At 33.4% G+C, this 21,004-nt stretch overlaps 1 protein-coding gene across 2 annotated transcripts in view; it reads left to right on the forward strand.

Moving 5' to 3' along the window:
* The window catches only part of ADCY9 (adenylate cyclase 9), a 186,159-nt gene that overhangs the window by 128,583 nt on the left and 36,572 nt on the right, over positions 1 to 21,004 (forward strand). The window contains exons 3-6 of one of the 2 annotated variants that reach the window (XM_051967711.1): positions 2,334 to 2,438; positions 5,676 to 5,896; positions 8,471 to 8,573; positions 18,536 to 18,744. In XM_051967711.1, the coding sequence (XP_051823671.1) occupies positions 2,334 to 2,438; positions 5,676 to 5,896; positions 8,471 to 8,573; positions 18,536 to 18,744 (638 nt within the window). The remainder of the gene's footprint in view (positions 1 to 2,333; positions 2,439 to 5,675; positions 5,897 to 8,470; positions 8,574 to 18,535; positions 18,745 to 21,004) is intronic. The other variant, XM_051967720.1, reaches the window with a different exon arrangement.

Below are 21,004 nucleotides of genomic sequence, written 5' to 3' on the forward strand. Positions count from 1 at the left end.
TCTTTCTTTCTTTCTTTTTTTTTTTTTTTTAAACAATTATAACTTTTTTATTGACAGAACCCATGCCTGGGTAATTTTTTCCAACATTATCCCTTGCACTCACTTCTGTTCCGACTTTTCCCCTCCCTCCCTTCACCCCCTCTCCTAGATGGCAAGCAGTCTTATACATGTTAAATATGTCACAGTATATCCTAGATACAATCTATGTGTGTAGAATCTAACAGTTCTCTTGTTGCACAGGAAGAATTGGATTCAGAAGGTAAAAATAACCTGGGAAGAAAAACAAAAATGCAGAGTTTACATTCATTTTCCAGTGTTCTTTCTTTGGGTGTAGCTGCTTCTGTCCATCCTTGATCAATTGAAACTGAGTTAGATCTTCTCTTTGTCGAAGAAATCCACTTCCATCAGAATACATCCTCATATAGTATCGTTGTTGAAGTATATAATGATCTCCTGGTAGTGCTCATTTCACTTAGCATCAGTTCATGTAAGTCTCTCCCCAGCCTCTCTGTATTCATCCTGCTGGTCATTTCTTACAGAACAATAATATTCCATAACATTCATATATCACAATTTACCCAGCCATTCTCCAATTGATGGGCATCCATTCATTTTCCAGCTTCTAGCCACTACAAACAGGGCTGCCACAAACATTTTGGCACATACAGGTCTCTTTCCCTTCTTTAGTATCTCTTTGGGCGCTCATTTTCTTTTACCTTTATTTGACTGTGTATAAATCCCTTCTGCACCTACCAATAGGTGGCTTCCCTCTGTAAGTTTTTTTTTCCTTTGTCCTATATCAGCCTAATCATTAGATTTCATTTCTTAGGTTTGTTTCATTTCTCTAATTTAAGTTTCATTTCTCTGACTTTTTCCATAACTCTGTGGAAACAAATCCTCATCCAATTCTCACATTTAGCATAGTTCTTGGCATATACTAGGTGCTTAATAAATGTTTATTAACAATTAGTAAAGATTCTCACAGTTATAATGCTGAATCTGGGTTTGCTTTAGGATTATCTTATTATTATTCCTTATTGTTCCTTGGGGCTTTTTTCCTAATTGTTTTCTATTTCTTTGAAATAACTTTATGAAACTTATAGGGGTTTTAGGATTATAGACTGAGAGTTAAGAAAAATCTCAGATGCTATTTAATCCTTTGCTAGTGTTTACACTTGGTTTATTTTAATTTTAGAAGTATGAATTATTTTAAGTATTTATCATTTTTGACTGGAGGTTAAGCCATTGTTGGAAAATTTCCATGAAGTAGATATTTTTTTCTGGATACTTTTGAAATATAATTGCTTTTCAAATGTCCGTCTCTTAAAAGAGTATACCAAATTTTGTTTGGTAGGTAACATGGATTACCTGGGTTGATGGTAGATGCTTCTTAATTTTGCATGTGCTTTTATTTTGCATTTTTTCCAATTGTACTTTGTCCTTGTTGAGAAATCTACTGTGATCCTGACTAGTAGTATCCTTTGTAGTTAATTTTTGTCTTCAGGTAGTTTAAAATATTTGTTTCCTCTTGTATAATGTGAGAAGTATTTAGTAGTATTGAGAATTGAATTATTCCTTATCAGAGTCCTGTAATTTTTTTAGACGTAGCAAAACCTCATGGCAATATACAAATTGAAAGAATCCTAAAGATTTTTTCAGTGTGATCAATCTTCCGGGCTCTTCACTTGATTCCATATTTTCCATCATTTTTTATAATAATTCAGTGATTTTCTGTAAGATTAGTTTCTACTGTAATAAGTCAGATTTTGGTTGATTCTATTTATTCTTTTAAGTTTTCTATGGCATTCTCCATATTTCTTTATTATTATTTTCCTGGGATTTTTTAAAATTATTTGATTTCATCTCATTTTTAAACTTTTGTTAAGTTCTATATGGTCTTTTTATTTTCTTTTTAGTGTTAATTCTTGCATATCTTCTTTAGTTTAGAAATGTCTTTCAAGTTATATAATTTCTTTTTCCATCTGCATTGCTTCTGGACTTTAGAAGCACTGTTCCTCTATGGCATTAAATTTTTTTTCTAATCAGTATTCTTGTGTTTGAATGTTTTCAATTTAGATAGTTTTTTCTTTGTTTTTTTAAAGTTACCTTTCTTCACTTAAGTATTTCTTTTTGTTGCTTTTTAACAAGTATACAGTGAAACTGCATTCCTTCTAAATCTTCTATGTTGCCACCTTGGATGGAGTAGTCTCAGACAATTAAATGTTTTCCATTTTTTTTTACAACCATTTTATATAACTATAGATACAGTGAAACTGAATTGCATGCTGGTAATTTTTCTTGGGTTTATGCCTTGAATTTCTTTCTTCTTGTAGACATGTCCTTCATGTGGTGTTACATTTGCTCCCAATTGTGAAGCCAGTCCTGAAGAAGGAACAATTCAAAATGGCTGTCAAGATGAGCATAAAAATAATGCCAAGGTAATTTACTTGCTTTAGCTCCTTGTTTCCCATTTATTTTACTGTTGAACTTTCCTAAGGTAAATCTTAATTTGCTTGGTTCCAAACAGGTGAAAATCTCTTTTAGGTAATATCAGAAAAGTTTTTCTAGTCCCATTGATTCTGAATGAGTCTAACAAAAAGAGGGCACATTTATTCTGAGTACATTATCATGTTGTATAAGGTACAGATTAAGCATAAAACATTTCCCTACTTTCCACGAGCTCACAGGAGGGAAAAACAAAACTATCATGTACAAAATAAAAAACAATGAAGTGCTCATTGGCATGGTAGTCGCTATAAGTATAATTAGAGTTTATAATTTAATGTGCACTAAGCGATTAGGGGGAGGTCTGTCAAGGAAGTGATTCAAGTTAGGACTTAAACTAGAGGCATCCAAGTTTTTTCAGTAGTGAGCCATAGCATTAACTATCCATATGTACAGAAGTCTTATTGATTTTTTTTTAAGTTGAAAACATTTTTGAAGTCTATCAATTATTCTTAAGTATGGATTTTTCAAAAGTATTAATAAAAATGCAGTCTAAAGAAATATAATTAGGCTTTATCTGAGGAAAAACTTCTTAACAATGGAGGCTACCCAAATATAGAATGGTTTTCTTTAAAAAATAGTGGGTTCTCATTCACTAGAGGTCTGTAAGTAAAGACTGGATGACCATCTTTTAGATATATAGTGTAAAGAAGGCTGTTGTTCTAGTACAGTTTGAGTTCAAAGTTCATCTAGTCCAAAAGTCTGCGATTCAACATAATTCACAACAAAGTATATAGTTATACACCTAATGTATAACTAGGTAAGGCAGTTGTAATGCAATGGATAGAGTATAAGATTTGTAGTCAGAAAGACCAATATGGCCTCAGATACTTACTAGCCATGTAACCCTAGGGAAGTCATCTAACTGCTGTTTATTTCAGTTTCCTCATCTATAAAATGTAGATCATAATAGCAGATTTGTTTGTGAGGATCAAAGGAGATAATATTTGTTAAAAATTACTTAGCACAGTGCCTGGCGCTGAAATAAATGTTTATTCCCCTCTTCTCCACCTTGAGTTAGCTACTGAAGGGTACTGAATAAGTTGGCTAGAAATATCAGACCACATTTTCTAAGAACTGTTGAATCTATTCACTGTTTTCATCTGACTCCGGGTTTACATCATTGATGATGATTCTCAATTTCAGCAGTTTCATGAAAGAGAATGTACTTTCACAGTCAGGTAGACCCAAACATTAACCAGCATTCATTTATGTAGCCAGAAAAGTCAGACAGTTAAAAAATACTGGCCTCTTAAGTTAACTATGCTGTCTTTGTTAATTTTCTTTTTCTATAAATCTCAGGCCACATATTAGATTCCTGGACCCAAAAAGAAAATTAGGTTTGAATTTCATATATGTTGTTTGTTACCTGGATTGCCACAGGCAACCCAGTTAACTTCTCTGAGCTTCAGTTTCCTCACAAATAAAATGGTACTATTTATTTGCTCTATGGAATTCATAGGGTTGTTATGGGGAGAACACCTTGAAAATCTTAAAGTACTATGTAAAAATAAGTTATAGTTAGAAAGGCAATTTAGTCTAGTAGAGTCAGGAGATCTGGGTATGAATCATGGCTGGACAAGTCACTTAATAGCTTGGAGCCTCATTATGTTCACCTACGGAATAATAATATTAGTAATGCTCAGGGTTTTGTGAAAAGGACTTTATAAACCATGAATAGTTGCAGAAAACTATGATTATTTCAATAAGAGGCAATGATAAACAAGGCATTCTAGTCAAAGTAAAAGCAAGAGTAACATGATTGTATTGGAATGACTGCCATGTGCAGAGGCTATGAAGAAGGACTGCCTGGTCACAGCACGGGTGTGTTTTGACAAAAAGCAACAAGTGTGGTGACTTAGAATGGGTGGAAGCAAATTCTACATCCCTGGAAGCTAAGCAGAATCTGAACATGATTCAGAAAGCAATAAGGAACCGCAGCAAGTCTTAAGCAAGGAAGTAATATGAAATTAAAACAATAATTTTGTAACTGCAAAATAGATTAGATTGAAGAAGAGGCTAGAAGAGAGAGAGCAGTTAGGAAGCTATTAACATAAATTAGTTTAAGTAGAAGGGAGCCTTCACAAAGTCATGGATCTTCAAATGGAAAGGATTTCTGAGGTTAAAGTCCAATTCCTACCCCAACAAGAAGCTCGTCTACACCAAAACTTCTTAAACCATGGGTTGCAATCCATATGGGTCTTATAACTAAATGTGAGCGTTGCAAAATTATTATTTATTATCAGTAAATGTTTGATTTGTACACCTATTTTATATACCCAGAATTGTATAAAAATTTCTCAGGTAAAAAGGGGTTCATAGATGGACAAAGTTTAAGAAGTCATCTGATTTGTGTAGCTGGACATGAAGCTATTGCTTCTCTACTCCTGAATTAGCTCTTATTCAGAAATAGGGAAGTTTGGAAGGGTGTCTCAAATGGGATAGAGAGACTGAGTTTAGATTGGCAAATATTAGGTTTAAGATGATTGTAGGACCGCCTAAGCAGTTGAAAAATAAGACTGAGGTTATTGTCAAGGCTGAGCTGAGCTGATATTAGTCGACCTAATCCCAGATGCAGCCTGGAGTGAGACCACAAGTTCACTGAGGGAATGATTGCAGCAGTAGTAGAGGTCTGAGACCAGAGCTTCAGGAGATGTCCCCAATTACATGGTGAGAGGAAAAAGAGTTAGGCATCACATTTAAAGAGGTCACAGGAGAACCAGAAAAGTTCAGTGTCTTTAAAATCAAGGGAAGAGGAACTTTTAAAGAGAATGTTGTGATATATTAGAAAAAGTTCTCTGTGTAAGGAAATTCACTAATACAAAGGCATATAACTTTTTTTAATGCCATAAAAAATCAAACTGTTAATTTATTTAAGTTCAATATTCTATCAAATAATGTTATCATAGGACTTTTTTCTTTGTAAGCATGATTGGATTAGGTTAGGGATATTCCATGAATGTCTTTTTAATTTCTCATGGAGCAAACATCTATAAATCTGTCCAGATTCTTAAGAACTTGCATATTTTCAATCAGTGTGATGTTTTTGAATGAGTTCTATATATCCATTAGTCCTTATGTAAATATATATGTAACATACCTTTTAAAATATACATAATATGCCTATGCTGAAATATTTTAAATTTGTTTTCATTATTTTTGTTACGAAGCAGGCTTCTGGAGGACATAGTCCAAAGACCCAAAATGGACTTTTGAATCCTCCTCAGGAGGAGAAGCTGACTAATAGCCAGACATCTTTGTATGAGATGTTACAAGAGAAAGGAAGATGGGCAGGAGTGAGCTTGGATCAATCTGCTCTCCTTCCACTGAGATTCAAGAATATTCGAGAGAAGACAGATGCTCATTTTGTTGATGTTATTAAAGAAGACAGGTAAGGTAGAAATGAACTTGTCACTGTAAAACATTTAAAGTAAAAATACCTCCTTAATTATTTAATAACTTAAAAAGAAAAAAATCCTGATCTGTGATTTCATTGGTGTAGGGATGCAAATTGACAGAAGCTTAACATTGAGAGGTTTGGGATTTGCCCAGGTTACCCAACCAGTGTCCATCAGAGATAGAACTTTCTTGTGTTCATTATATCCTCTCTAAGTATTTATACATGACTCTACTGTATCCAAACCCAATATGTGACTATCAGAACTTACTGTTAAAGGAGAATTATTTAATTTACAAAAGGATTCTGCATTCCTCTCAAGATGTTTTAAAAAATATCCTCAGACTTCCCAAATTATATATTTAATATTCAGCATTATTATTTTTCTTGCTAATAATAATAGCATTTATGTGATGTGTTAAGGCTTATAAAACATTTTATATATGCTTATTCACTTGATTAGCCAAATTTTGGCATATGCATAATTATTTTGGAGCAACTATCAAGGGCATAAAATGATGTTCATGTACGTAGAAAATAGAAGTTATTAATTCGAAACTAGTAAATGATCTATAGTAAATACTCCCCAATAAAGTAATCTGGCAACATAAACTTAACATTTCAAAAACAAAGGAAAAAAAAAACCTTTCCTTTCAGTTACTCATAAATTATCAAATGGAAACAAAGTACTGGAGGCAGGAGGAGCAGAGGAAAAAACAAGGAAGAAATTCTTCCCCCTTAAAAGTCTGAGTTATCCACTACTACACGGCTTCGCCACTGGACTGATTTTTGCTGAAAATCCTTTAAATATAGCCCCCAGATATTAGCCCAGGTCAGCTAATAAGCTATTTCTTTCTTGACCCAATCAAAGAATTTCATACTTCATTAAAAAAAAAAATCGTAGTGTATGAATTATCTTGTTTACAAATCTAAAATTTTATCAAGCCCTTACAACTGATTACAATACAGAGTGTTCTCTATCTCAATTAGTGTTACATTCATTAAAGTAGAGATCACATCCCTTCTGTTGCCCTCTATCTGATATAATAGACATTTAGCATCAGGGTATTTGAAGTTGGGTGATACAAAGGACAGCTGGTATTCTTTGGCTCCTTGCTAGTAAGAGTTGTTTCATTCATTTTATTTGTATCTTATATTAAGATACAAATAATACTACACTAGTATTATTTATACTTGACGACATAGCAGGTGTCTAATAAATATTTGTTGATTGATTAGCCTTGCTGATTTGAATTAAAATAATAAAAATGCCCTCCTTTTCCAAGTTGATTGTGTCCAGTCCAATCTTCTTATGCATTGGAAGCATAGAACAAGCTTCTCCATAAAAGCATCTTATTGACATTTATCATTAAGAGTAATGTGCTCCACCCCACCCACAGGGCACATGGATACCTAGTGATGTGGTAATACAAAATGTGTAGGTAGATTCCCCACTTAGAAAGAGGAGTAGCTCAGGGTATGGCAGGTGTAGCACTGGGAGTAATTAGTGATATTCTGTTCTTTGACTAATGGAGAATACATGGCAATGTTTCAGACTTCCTGCAGCTGCTATTTTAGACTTCCTTTCATTCTGGTAACTTCAAAGGGGAGAATAAGGTTGAGTTAAATAGAATCATGGAATTTAGAGTTGTATGGGACCTTCGAAGCCATTTGATCTGATGTCCTCATCCTATAGGGAAGGAAAACTAAGGCTTCCAGTAGTGAAAAAGCTTGCCCAAATCTACTCCTTGAGGAGGAAGCAGAGCCAGAGTAAAATCAACTGAGGGAGAGAAAAGCTTTTTCTTTTCCTCACTCCAAAGGGCTTCCAGGTCCTCCTCTCCCAAATGAAAGACCATCTCACAAAACACTATAGTGTTTATTTCTACCTAAATTTTTGCCCATAGGACCATTGATTGTATCAAAAAATCACACCCTGCAATTGATTCAGCTCAATTGTTAACAGCTTCTGTTTTGTACTTGGACAATTACTGTTAGTTAATTTTGTTACCATATAATTAATTAGCTAATATTGTCAGAGAGATGGACTTGGAGCCAAGACTTTCAGGTCATCTACTGTCTGTATCATTTGGGCAAATAACTTCATCTCACAGGACTTTAGATAACTCTCTAATACTATTAGTTGCAAAGAATGGACTGGCCTCCATTGATAGAGGGAATGTGCTTACTGGGACTTCCCTATTGCCAGTTCAAAATATTATTTTGAATTTCAGTCATCCAGATCAATTATATACACTGAGCATAGTATTGAAAAGTCTTTTATGATATTTATGTAATAAATAAACTGTATATGCTTTCTCAAAATGCTGAATGTTACTATTGTGTTTTCCAAAATAAGATTCAATTGTCCTACATTATAACTACAGCTAATGTTCTTTCTTTAGTATTTGAAGAAAATAAAACACAATTATGTTTAGGCATACAAAGAATTTGTCCAGAGAACAATGTTAAGAAACAATTGTACAATGAGTTTATAAGTGACATCTTTGTAACCATTTACAATATTATTTATAGTCAATATAACTACTATTGTTATTTTCTCATTTCTAGCCTGATGAAAGACTACTTCTTTAAACCACCTATTAATAGATTGAGCTTGAATTTCTTGGATCGGGATCTAGAGATGGCCTACAGGACCAGCTATCAGGAAGAGGTAATTTTCCTTTATTTTTTGATAGCATTTTTGTTACACAGAATATACTGTACAATATATTAATTGTTTTGTACCTGAAAACCTCTCTTGGTTAAAATGTAAATGATGATGATATTTTATCAGTCCCTGTTTTCTAATGATTCCCTGAGGGAAAATTTCCTGGGAAAAATATTTTCATCCTTCTGAAATTTACCCAGAATTGTATCCAGGAAACAAAGATCTATTTACTTATAATTTATTATGGTGTGGCATCTTGATCTGATACTGATTTTCCCAAGACTGCTTTCCAAATTTTCTATCAGTTTAAAAAAAAAAACTTCATCTCAGGAATTTATGTTGTTAAGTTTATTGAACACTGCTACTGTATCTAATTTATTCTGAATTTTACATCCTTAACCTGGTCACCTTTTTGTGTTTTTACCAGTTTTGATGATGAATACTATCTAGCATAATTTAAAAACTGGTATTGTTAGATCTTCTTCCTTACCATTTGTTTTTATTATTTTCTCTGAGATTCTTGACTTTTTAGTTCCGTAAATTAATTTCATTATAATTTAGTCAGTTCTATACAATAGTTCTATAGTATGATAGTATGTATAAATTAATGTAAATAGTATTACAGTTTTTATTACATTAGAACATCTCACACCTTAATTTTAATTAACTCTGTAATTATTTGCCACCTATTTCTATACAAAGCATTTTAAAATTGTATATGTAATTCCTGTATGTATATTGATAAACAGATTCCCAGATATATTATACATTCTAAAAGTAATTTTAAATTGAATTCCTTTTTCTTTATTTCTCTTGTTTGACTGAGAAAGGTTGTTGGCAATGTACAGAAAAGCTGATGATTTTTGTTGGGGTTTTTTATGTCTTGCTAAGTATAGGGCAATATTATTTTCATTGAAAGGATTTGGTAGGATGCTATCATTCCATATTTTTGAAGTTAATTATTCATTAAATAATAGAATTAATTTTTTTCTTTTAATAAGACTAGTTCTCCCTGTCCAGATGAAAATTCATAAGCTAGATTCTAATACTGATTGGCATAGAAGCTTTAATTTGCACTTTTTCCTGTGTGATCCTCTTCTTGGGCATTCTGGTAGAACCTCACTCCCTGGAACTCATCCTCTTGTTGCCAGATTTAGTATGGACACCTGATCAGATAGATTAGCCCATTGTACCTCAGAAATTCCAAGTTCATGTGTTTCACCAGCCTTAGCATTCATAATAGTAAGGATTATAGATAAGCATTCTTTATCTCACTTGATTCAGCATTCACTTGTAAATCTATCTGCTCCTGAGATTATTTTCTTTGGGGTTTGTTCACAGATTTTTCAATTTCTTTTTCTGAGATCAGGTTATTTAAATTCTCTTTTTTTTTGTTCTACTAGTGTAAGTAGTTTACATTTTTGTAAGTATTCATTTCATTTTTGCTAGCATATAATAGCAAGTTTATTTCTTTCTCATTTGTTGTTATTGTCCTTTTTCAGTTTTCATATTGACAATTTGTTTTATCTTTTCTTTATTAGTAGCTAGTAGTTTCTCTATTTTTTAAAAATAAGGCCCAATTTTTATCCATTATTTCATTAGTCGGTTTTTTGGTTTGTTTTAAATTTTGTTGACCTCTGATTTTCAGAATTTTCATTTTTGTGTTTAATTGGTCAGCTGTGGTCAGCAAAGACTGTATTTAACATATCCTTTCTGCATTTATTTGTGAGGTTTTGGGGCTTTTTGCTCTACTCATGTTCAATATTTTGAAATATATCATGAAAAGTTAAGAAATTGATATTTTCCCTTCTATTACAATCTAATAATGATAGAAATCTGTTCTCCAACTAGGAAAATCAAAGAAGGACTTGTATATGAGTTAGCATTTAAGTTGAATTTTGAAGAAAGGTAAGGATTCTAAGAGGTGAAGGTAAGAAAGGGAATGCATTTGAGGCAGGGGGAGCAATTTGTACAAAGGCACAGAGATGGAAGATGGGATGTCATGTATTATAAATAACAAGTAGGACTGTTTTATTAAAACTTAGACTACATAAAAGAGATTAATACACAATAAACCTGGTAGATGGACTAGGTTGATTGATATAATGAGCTTTAAATGACATAGAGAAAAGTTGTATTTTGTCCTGGAGGCAGTAGAAAACCAGTGGAATTTCTTGAATAGATGCTTTAGGAATATCAATTTAGGTAATTATATGGAGATGATATTGGAAGAAGAAGAAAGGGAGAAGATTCTGGAGATCAAGAGAGCAATTAGTGAGCTATCACAGAAATTTATGCTATATAAAACCAAGAAACAGTTCACAAAAGATTTGAAAAATATTAACAATAATACAAAAATTTCTCTAAATCACTAGTAATAAGAGAAATGTAAATCAAAACAATCCTGAAGTCTCAAAAGATGACAAAAGATGGAAATAGTAATAAAGTACATTGATACACTGTAGGTAGAATTGTGAATTAGTCCAAACATGCTAAAAAATAATTTGGTATTTATGATAAAAAGTTATTAAAATGTCATTATTCTTTTGACCAGAGATCCTATTATTAAGCATTTACATCAAGAAAATCAAAGATATACACCCAAAGAAAGAATACTGGGAAATGAATATAAATTGCTTGCATTTTTGTTTTTCTTCCTGGATTATTCATATCTTGTGAATTCAATTCTCCCTGTGCAACAAGAGAAATGTTCAGTTCTGCACACATATGTTGTATCTAGGATATACTGTAACCTATTTAACATGTAAAGGACTGCTTGCCATCTGGGGGAGGGGGTGGAGGGAGGGAGGGGAAAAATCAGAACAGAAGTGAGTGCAAGGGATAATGCTGTAAAAAATTACCCTGGCATGGGTTCTCTCAATAAAAAGTTATTTTAAAAAAAAAAAAGAAAGAAAGAAAGAAAGAAAGAAAGAAGAAAATCAAAGATAGAAAGCTATTATACAACATATATGCCAAAATGTTCATAGAATCATTTTTTATGATTGCAAAGAGCTGAAAATAAAATTGATAACCATTACTTAAAGACTGGATAAGCAAACTGTGGTATGTGAATATAATGAAATGTTATTTTGCCATGAAAATGGCAAATATGAAGAATTCAGAAAAGTATGGAAAGACTTACATAAACTAAAGCAGGGTAAAGTGGGCAGAATCAGGAAAATAATAGATGCAATAACAATATAAACCAAAAAAGCAAAATATTATGTTCTTTTCTTTCTTTACCTACTTTTTAAATAATGCCATATACTTTTATCAACTATGAAGTTCTTATGCCTACAGTTTTTTTCTCAATAGTATTTTATTTTTCCAAATACATATAAAGACAGTTTTCAATATTCATTTCTGTAGATTTTGTGTTTCGCATTGTATACAATATCAACAAGATTATGTGATGATCAACTATGATGGACTTGGTTCTTCTCAACAATGCAGTGATTCAAGGCAATAGATCTTGTAGTTGGATTTGAGTTGGAAAATGCCATCTGTATTCAGTGAGAGAACTATGGAAACTGAATATGGATCAAAGTGTAACATTTTCATCATTTTTATTGTTTGTTTTATTTGTCTGTTTTTTTCTTTTTGGGGGGTTTTCCCCTTTTGTTCAGATTTTTCTTGTACAATATGACAAATATGGATACATGTTTAAAAGAATTGCATGTATTTAACTTAAAAAAAAAAAAGATTTTATTTTCCAGATTTTTTCTCCCTCTCTCTCTCACTTCCTGTGGTGTTCTCTTCTTTTTTATAATATGATGGTTCTCTGTGAGCAGGTTTCTTGGGGAGGTTTTCGGAGGCAGCCTTAGTTTCAGTTCAAAGTAATAATCACTTCAAATGCAGCCAGCTGATAAAATCCAACTTTTTTTTTTTTTTCTCCTTCCAAGTCTTTCTTTCTTTGGGCCCGGTTAGCTTTCTTAGAGGCCTATCTCTCTGCTTGGTTCCAAGAGCTCTTGCAGCTTGTCCTTTGCTTCTGCTTTCTTTAGCCTCCAGCCAGCACAAAGATGGAAGATGGAATGAATCTGACTCTGCCTCCACCTCCGAGAGTGGGCTTCTATATCTTCCAGGGTGCTCCTTGGCCCTGAGAGTTTCTTGCTTATATGCTGTTCGCTGAGTATATACCAATCATTATATCACTGGGAAACCATTATTTTTTATAGGATTAAATCAATTCTAATCTAGATTTAAACATTGTCTCCTTAATTCCATTTAGTATCTTGTTTCAAGTTCTGGCCCATAACATCTGCTTGTGGGATCAGATCAATCATACTGAACTATGCTAAATTAGATAATTATTGTCTATCAATTCTAATGACTTAACAGTTTGAAGGATTCCAACAACTTCCTTCTCCAAAACAGCAAGCAATCCACTATAGGTTGAACATGTACAATCCTTCCAAAAATATTTCTGTATTTGTCATGTTGTGCAAGAAAAATCAAATCAAAAGGTGAAAAAAAAAATACAAGAAAGAGAAAGCAAATAAAAAACAACAACAAAAGTTAAAAATACTATGCTTTGATCCATATTCAGTATCTATAGTCCTCTCTCTGGATGCAGATACCATTTTCTATCCCAGGTCTACTGTAATTGTCTTCAATCACTACATTACTGAGAAGAGCTATCTATCATAATTGATCATCACACAATTTTGCAGTTACTGAGTACAATATTCTCCTGGTTCTGCTCACTTCACTCAGAATCAGTTCATATAAGTTTTTCCAATGCCTACAGTTTTAAGTGAAATTTTAAAGAACTTAATTTTAATTCTTTTATTAAAGCCTCTTTATTTTCAAAACATATGCATGGATAATTTTTTCAACATTAACCCTTGCAAAACCTTGTGTTCTAATTTTTCTCCCTCTTCCCCTTCACCCCTCCCCTAGAGGGCAAGTAACCCAGTATATATTAAACATGGTAAAAATATATGAAGAACTTAATTTTAAGATTTTTTTTAAAGGCCAACTAGAATTCAGGTTTTTGTTTCTTTGAAAAATCCTATTTATAATTTAGCTCATTATCTTTTAGCCTTTCTACTTTCTAGTAATTTCACAATATCTTAGATTATTAACCTGTTAATGCAATAATTGGAGTCTAGTTCTATCTGCCACTAATTAATTGGATCTTAGACAAGTCTTTTCTCCAATAGGTCTCAGATTCCTCATATGTAAAATGAGAGGAGGTTAAACTAAATGCTTATGAGGTATCTAATTCTAACAATCTGTGATTATATGTTATATAAATTTCCATCAAAAGTTGCCCAACTTTTCCAGGGCTATATGGCCCTGAAAATATGAATATATACATACATACACATACATATACATATATGAATATACAAATATATAATGTACTGTAATCTTGTTGAAAAGAAGACATTCAAAAATCAATTATTGAATATATCATTCTTGTGTTAAAATATATAAAAAATATAAAATATTAAAAAAAATCCATTAGATTTTCTAGTTAGGATCGAGGAACTTTAGCTAGGTGACTATATATATATATATATATATATGTATTTATATATATAGTAGTAATGTTTAGTAATATTGTTTAGTGATATTTTAAGTTATAGAAATAATTATACTTTGTGATAATTATGAAATTATGCATCTCATTAATGTTTTGTCTACTTTTTCTTTCATATTCAAATATCTAAAGAGTTTCATAACTATTCAGAAACAAATTAAATTCTGTTACAATTAATAATTGACATTTAAGAATTATTTTACAGTTTCTAAAGCACTTTCACATTCATATGTCATTTGATACCTCACAATAAAATAAGAAGCAGCAAAATCTAATAAATAGAAAGCCAATTCTGGAGTCAGAAATGCTTGCGTTCACGTCCTGTCTCTAATACACACTGATTTTGTGAATATAGGCAAATTACTTATCTTCTAAGTGCCCAAAGCAATTCTCTAAAACTACAAATTATAGGTATTTTACCAGTGTTTGCCATCTTTGGAGAAAATTCCCACACTTGGAGTAACCAACTGATGAAATCACAAGTTTGGAACAAATTTTTAAAAAACAGCAGTCCCAGGAAGGTAGTTGGGGCAAGTATTGGTGAAGGTTCTGAATAAATTCCCAAAAGGAGTGGTCCACTACTCTGGGAGACTAATTGTACTTAGAATAACTATTAGAACATGAGGAATTTTGTACAGCTTCAGGCTGTGATAGAACCATCTTGTCATTTTATCTACTATAAAATACTAGCATCACCACTGAAGACAAACCTCAAGAACTGTTGAAGCAAAGGTCATAAAACCCAGGAGATTCATATTATCTCAGTGGAGCAGAACAAATCCTCCCACCACTACCACTAAGAGCCAAGCTAAGAAGCCCTGAACTATACACTTAAAAGACATTTGGCAGTAGCCCTCCACTGGCACAAGTATCCCCTCTTAGAGCATCCCTGCTGTTGTCTCTGACCTCATCCCAGCTACTGATTTATCTGGCCACTTCTGATTTCTTAGTCCTGATATATGTCCTTTCTTTCTTCTCCCTATCTGTATGCCAGTTCCACTAGCCATGTTAATACTATTTCTCTCTTTCAATTTTCCCCTAACCTGCTTACTCCCAAAAGACATTGCTGCCCATATCTTTGAACTTGCCTCTTATTTTGCTCATTAAACCGTGTTCTAATTATTTAGTTTTCATACCTACTCCCCCGAGCACATTTCAGTCTCAAGTCTTTAATTTCTCAATATTCAAGTCTCTAGCCTTCTTGCCTAATTTAAGAAGGATCCAGTCTTGTGAACTCAAAGCTTCTCTCAATTCTAAACTACTCCTTCCCCAAAGACCCAGAGTCAACTCCAAACCTTACTCTGAACCTCAGTTCCATTTTGGACCACAGCTCTGACCTTATTCTGTTTATAACCCAGACTATCTGGCAGTATTGTATCCCCATTTTACATATGAGGAAAATGAAACTTATAGACATTGTTACTTTTCTTAGATCATTCAGCTATTAAGTGACAAAGCAGGAACTAGGATTAAAGCTGTTTTTTTTTTTTTTTTTTACTCTAATTCAGTACAATGTGTACCACACTGTGGAAGATTTCTAAAAATCTAAAGAGTTGTTCAAACTATTATTTTGAAATAATATACAAACAAAATTTCAACATGATCTCTCCCCCCTGTTATTAATTTTAGCTTGCAATTGAGTCCATGTTAGTATTATACTATAGCTTAAGTATCCTACAGTAAAATTCAGTTAGATTTAATTTAATTTTAATTTAATGGGGATTTTTGTTTCTTACTAAAAGGAGGTATTCTTTAAGAGGAAAATTAAGAGCCAAGTATATAACTAAATGTTAAAAAAATTTTCAGTATAAATATTATATTAAAATCACATTTACATTATTTTATTTATTTGAAAATGTAGAAGTAGAATAAGTAGAAAGTATAATCTATTGAACCTATTGAAAATCTATGACACATAAGAGAGTCAGTTTATTTTTTTTCTTTTTTTAATTTTTTATTTAATGATTACTTTATAATGACAACATTATTCCTTGCACTCGTTTCTTTTCCGATTTTTTCCCCCCTCCCTCCCGCTACCCCCTCCCCTAGATGGCAAGCAGTCCTTTATATGTTGGATATGTTGCAGTATATCCTAGATACAATATATGTTTGCAGAACCGAACAGTTCTCTTGTTGCATAGGGAGAATTGGATTCAGAAGGTATAAATAACCCGGGAAGAAAAACTAAAATGCAGATAGTTCACATTTGTTTCCCAGTGTTCGTTCTTTGGGTGTAGCTGCTTATGTCCATCATTTATCAACTGAAACTTAGTTAGGTCTCTTTGTCAAAGAAATCCACTTCCATCAAAATATGTCCTCATACAATATCGTTGTCGAAGTGTATAATGATCTCCTGGTTCTGCTCATTTCACTTAGCATCAGTTCATGTAAGTCTCGCCAGTCCTCTCTGTATTCATCCTGCTGGTCATTTCTTACAGAACAATAATATTCCATAACATTCATATACCACAATTTACCCAGCCATTCTCCAATTGATGGGCATCCATTCATTTTCCAGTTTCTAGCCACTACAAATAGGGCTGCTACAAACATTTTGGCACATACAGATCCCTTTCCCTTCTTTAGTATTTCTTTGGGATATAAGCCCAATAGAAGCACTGCTGGATCAAAGGGTATGCACAATTTGATAATTTTTTGGGCATAATTCCAGATTGCAAGAGAGTCAGTTTAAAAAAATGTGTGGAAGGGAATTCCAAAGAGTAATAGCCTAGTTATGGTGCCCTGCAGAATAATGTTTGAGGAGATGGTTCATAATAGAGAAGAGGGTTATGTTTGGGTTAGAGGGACAGTCTAGCAGAAGGATAAGGATAGAATTCAAGATAAGGGACACATTCTTTGTATTTAATGTTGAAGGAATTGAGTCTGTGTTATAGAATATATCTTATCTCATGAATCAAACTGACAGGTGCAGGATAGTCAACTGACTTTTTAAGAAGTCTTTTTATAGCCTGGAGCCCTCTCTGTAGAAGAACCATTCTCCCCAACTGACCCTCAATAAATCATTTATATAAATAAATAAAAGCATTTTAACTTACATAATTTATTTGCATATTATCCTTATATTTCTTTCTCTGTTAAAGAGCCTACTGATGTTAGGATCTTAATGACAGTTTATTGAATTAAACTGAATTATAATAATTCAACCTTTGGGGTATCTGTTGCCCTGTGTCTGTTCCAATAGAATACCTTGGCTATGAGATACCCTAGGTTGCTTAAGGAATCCTGAGACTAAAAGAGTGGCCTGATTTGTGTTTAGGCCAGTCTCTGAAATTTCAGTAATCCTAAAAAGATATTTTAGTTCTAGGAATCTTGAGTCTAGAAAGTTCCACATAAATTCACTCTTTGATATGTGTGTGTGTATGTATATGTATTACTTTATGCATATGTGGTAAAATTAGAAAGCCTTATTCTCCTTCTGAACTACCATCAATTTGTCTATTGGACAGTTCCACCTGCATATACCATAGCCACATCTAAAGCCATCTTCTCTCCAAAACCTACTCTTCCTAACTTCCTGGCTTATATGTAGACTACCACCATCTTCCTATTAGCCTATGTTCTGTTAGTTGAAGACTGATAGTTCTGCTTGACTTTATTTTCCTTTACTTCCCTCTCCCATTGCCAATTAATTGCCAAGGCTTGTTGATTGTTATCTGTCTTTTTCTGACCCTTTCTTTCTATTCATGTGATCAGTTCTCTAGTTCCAGATCTCATAACCTCTGCCCTGTATTTGTACTATTGCAATAGTTTTCTAATTGGTCTCTCAGCCTCTAATCTCTCCTCTTTCCAATTCATTTTCCACCCTGCTGCCATATTAATATCCCTAAAGCATGGGTCTTACTATGTTGTTTCTTTGCTCAGTAATTTCTTATTGCCTATAGGAGAAAATGTAAACATTTCTCCCTTTTGGCATTTAAAACTTTTCACACTCTTGACTCCCACCTGTCTTTCTAGACTGATTTCATGTTATCCCTCCATCATTAATTTCAGCCTAACTGATCTTTCTATTTCCCAAACTGGGTATTTTACTTCCTGGTACTAGACCTTTGTATAAATTATCTCCTATTCCTGGAATCTTTTTTCTTCATTTTTGAATTTGGAATCTCTAGCTCCTAATGAGGCTAACAAGGCCATTTCTGATCCACCTCGCATATCCTTCCAAAATACTTTACATTCGCCATGTGTATATTTTGTATTTCTTTATCTGTATGTCTATTGTGTTTCTCCAAAAGGCTATATACTTTTAAGCATATTTCATTTTTAGTGTTTCATGCCTTGTGTATAATGTAATATTTGGTATATAATAGGTACTTAATAAATATTTGTTGGGATTGAAATGAATTGGAATACAATATCTATTCATGTTTCTCTTCTTTTTTCCCTCCCATATTCAAAACAGGTTATAAAAAACTCTCCTGTGAAGACATATGCCAGTGCTACCTTCAGTTCTCTCCTGGATGTGTTCTTGTCAACAACAGTTTTCCTCATTCTGTCCATCACCTGCTTCCTAAAACATGGGATGGCTTCTGTCCCACCCCCACCAACTGCAGTTGTGATTTTCATCATTGCTATTCTACTGGAAGTGTTCTCCCTCATCATCTCTATTAGGTAAAGAATGGAATCTTTAGCATGACTAATCTCTATTGGGATTACATATCTTTAAAAGGTGGGGACTATTGGCTATAGGGAATGGATTCTCTATTATTTAGGAGGAAGGAACACTATATGGCCTGGGTCTTTCCTGGATCTAGAGGAAATAACACTCTTGAAAGGCATGTCTCTGTTTGGATCAGATACTACCAAGAAAGGGAGGGTCCTCACTCCTGGCAGGTGGGGATTATCTCAATTGGGAAAACATTTTTGAATATTTATGTTAGCAGCTTGTTAACTGGAGGAGGAAGACAAGTGACAGTTTTTTTAAGTAACTATAATTAACCAGGGAGAGTGCTCCCTGAAAAGTTCAAAGGTCTTTGGCCAATGAAAGATGGAGTCTTTTAAAGAGTCATCTCTTCTGTCTGAAACAGGCCAGGACTTCTGTTGTAAAGTTCTAAATTCTCTCTTTCCCTCCTGCCTACCTCTTGAGAAGGCAAGCAAGTCTATCACTTATACATGTGGTGTATATTTCCATGTTAGACATGTTGTGAAATAAAACACACAAACAAGAAAATAAAGTTTAAAAGGTATGTTTTAATCTGCACTTAGACTTCATCAGTTCTTTCCTTAGAAGTAGATAACATTTTTCATAATAGGTCCTTTGGAATTGTCTTGGATCATCATATTGATTGAAGTAGGTAAGTCTTTCCACTCTTAGTCATTATTGCAATATTCCTTTTACTATGTACAAAGTTCTGGTTCTGCTCATTTCACTCTGTGTCAACTTATATAAGTTTTCCCAGATTTGTTTGCTACTGTCTTTTAAACCATCCTGTTTGTCACTTCTTATGGCACAAGAATATTCCATCACAATCATATACCATAACTTATTCAGCCACTCCCCATTTTATTAGAATCCCCTCAATTTCCAATTCTTTGCCACCACAAAAAGAGGTGCTGTCAATATTTTTGTACAAATAGGTTTTTCCTTTGATCTCTTTTGGGATAGCATGTTATACTTAGTATATATTATTAAAGCCCATTTTACATTTGAAAAAACCGAGATGGACAAGTGTTAAGTCATCTGCCCAGGGTCACACAGCTACTAAGTGTCAGAGTTCAGATTTTAACTCAGCTTTTCCTGACTCCAGGCTCAGCTCTCTATCCATTGTACTATCTAGTTGCCTTTTATTAGAGCAAAGCCTTGAACAGTTTGCCTTAGATCAGGAAGAGAAGAGGGCACACATCCTACCATCTAGCTGTTATTGTATTCTGGGATAGGTAGTAGCTATAGGTTTCTCCCCTTTCAGCATTCTAGAAACTTTGAGGGGTCTTGTGCTGCCACTTGCCTCCCTAAGCCATATTCCATGTGAACTGGTCTTCCTTTAATCCTGGCATTTGTTCTGGGCATACAAATTGCTAATTACATTACAAAATAAAGCTCTTGTGTGTCTGAGAGACTGTCTTAAGAGAAGGTGAACTTCTTGTCATTCTGGAAGTATCAACCTAAAAATGACTGACCACCATTGCTATGGATATATGCTGTTGGTGAGAGGTTTGGACTAGAACTCTAACTCTCCTTCCAGCTCTGAGTCTGTGAAATTTGATCTAAAACTAATTCAGTTGTTTTCAGTCATGATTGACTCTTTGTGACCCCATTTGGGGTTTTCTTGGCAAAGTTATTATTTTGTCAATTCCTTCTCCAGCACATTTTGGAATTCCTCCATTCCTCATTGAGGAAATTGAGGCAAACCACGTTAAATGATTTCCCCAGGGTCACACAGCTTAATAGGTGTCTGAGGCCAGATTTGAACTCAGAAAGATGAGTCTTCCTAATTCCAGGCCCAGCATTTTATCCACTGTGCCATCTAGCTGCTCAAAGCTAACATATTGACTATAATAAACATTTAATGATTAAGTTAAAAAAAAAAACTAAGTTTAGAGTAGCAGAGAAAATGGGCAAAGAATTATTTGCATGATCCAGATACCTTTAAAAAAGGAAAAAAACCTACTGTTTTCTTTGATATAGATTGCCCTTCAACAAACTTGGGTTGAGATTTTCAAAATAGTACCAGAGGCCTTGGAACCACCTTATGATAGTCTTGTATTCAGTGTAAATGGTATTTTATTGGCAATTACTATGCTTCTTACTTCCCATTTCATTGGGAAGCCTTGAAAATAATTTCAGATCTTCAAGCCTACCTCCCCTGCCTCCATCCAAAAAAATGCTAAGACAAGTATAAACCTAACTAGACAGATTGATCTGTCATAGGAC

This window comes from Antechinus flavipes, chromosome 1 (genome assembly GCF_016432865.1).
Source record: "Antechinus flavipes isolate AdamAnt ecotype Samford, QLD, Australia chromosome 1, AdamAnt_v2, whole genome shotgun sequence".
Taxonomy (NCBI): domain Eukaryota; kingdom Metazoa; phylum Chordata; class Mammalia; order Dasyuromorphia; family Dasyuridae; genus Antechinus; species Antechinus flavipes.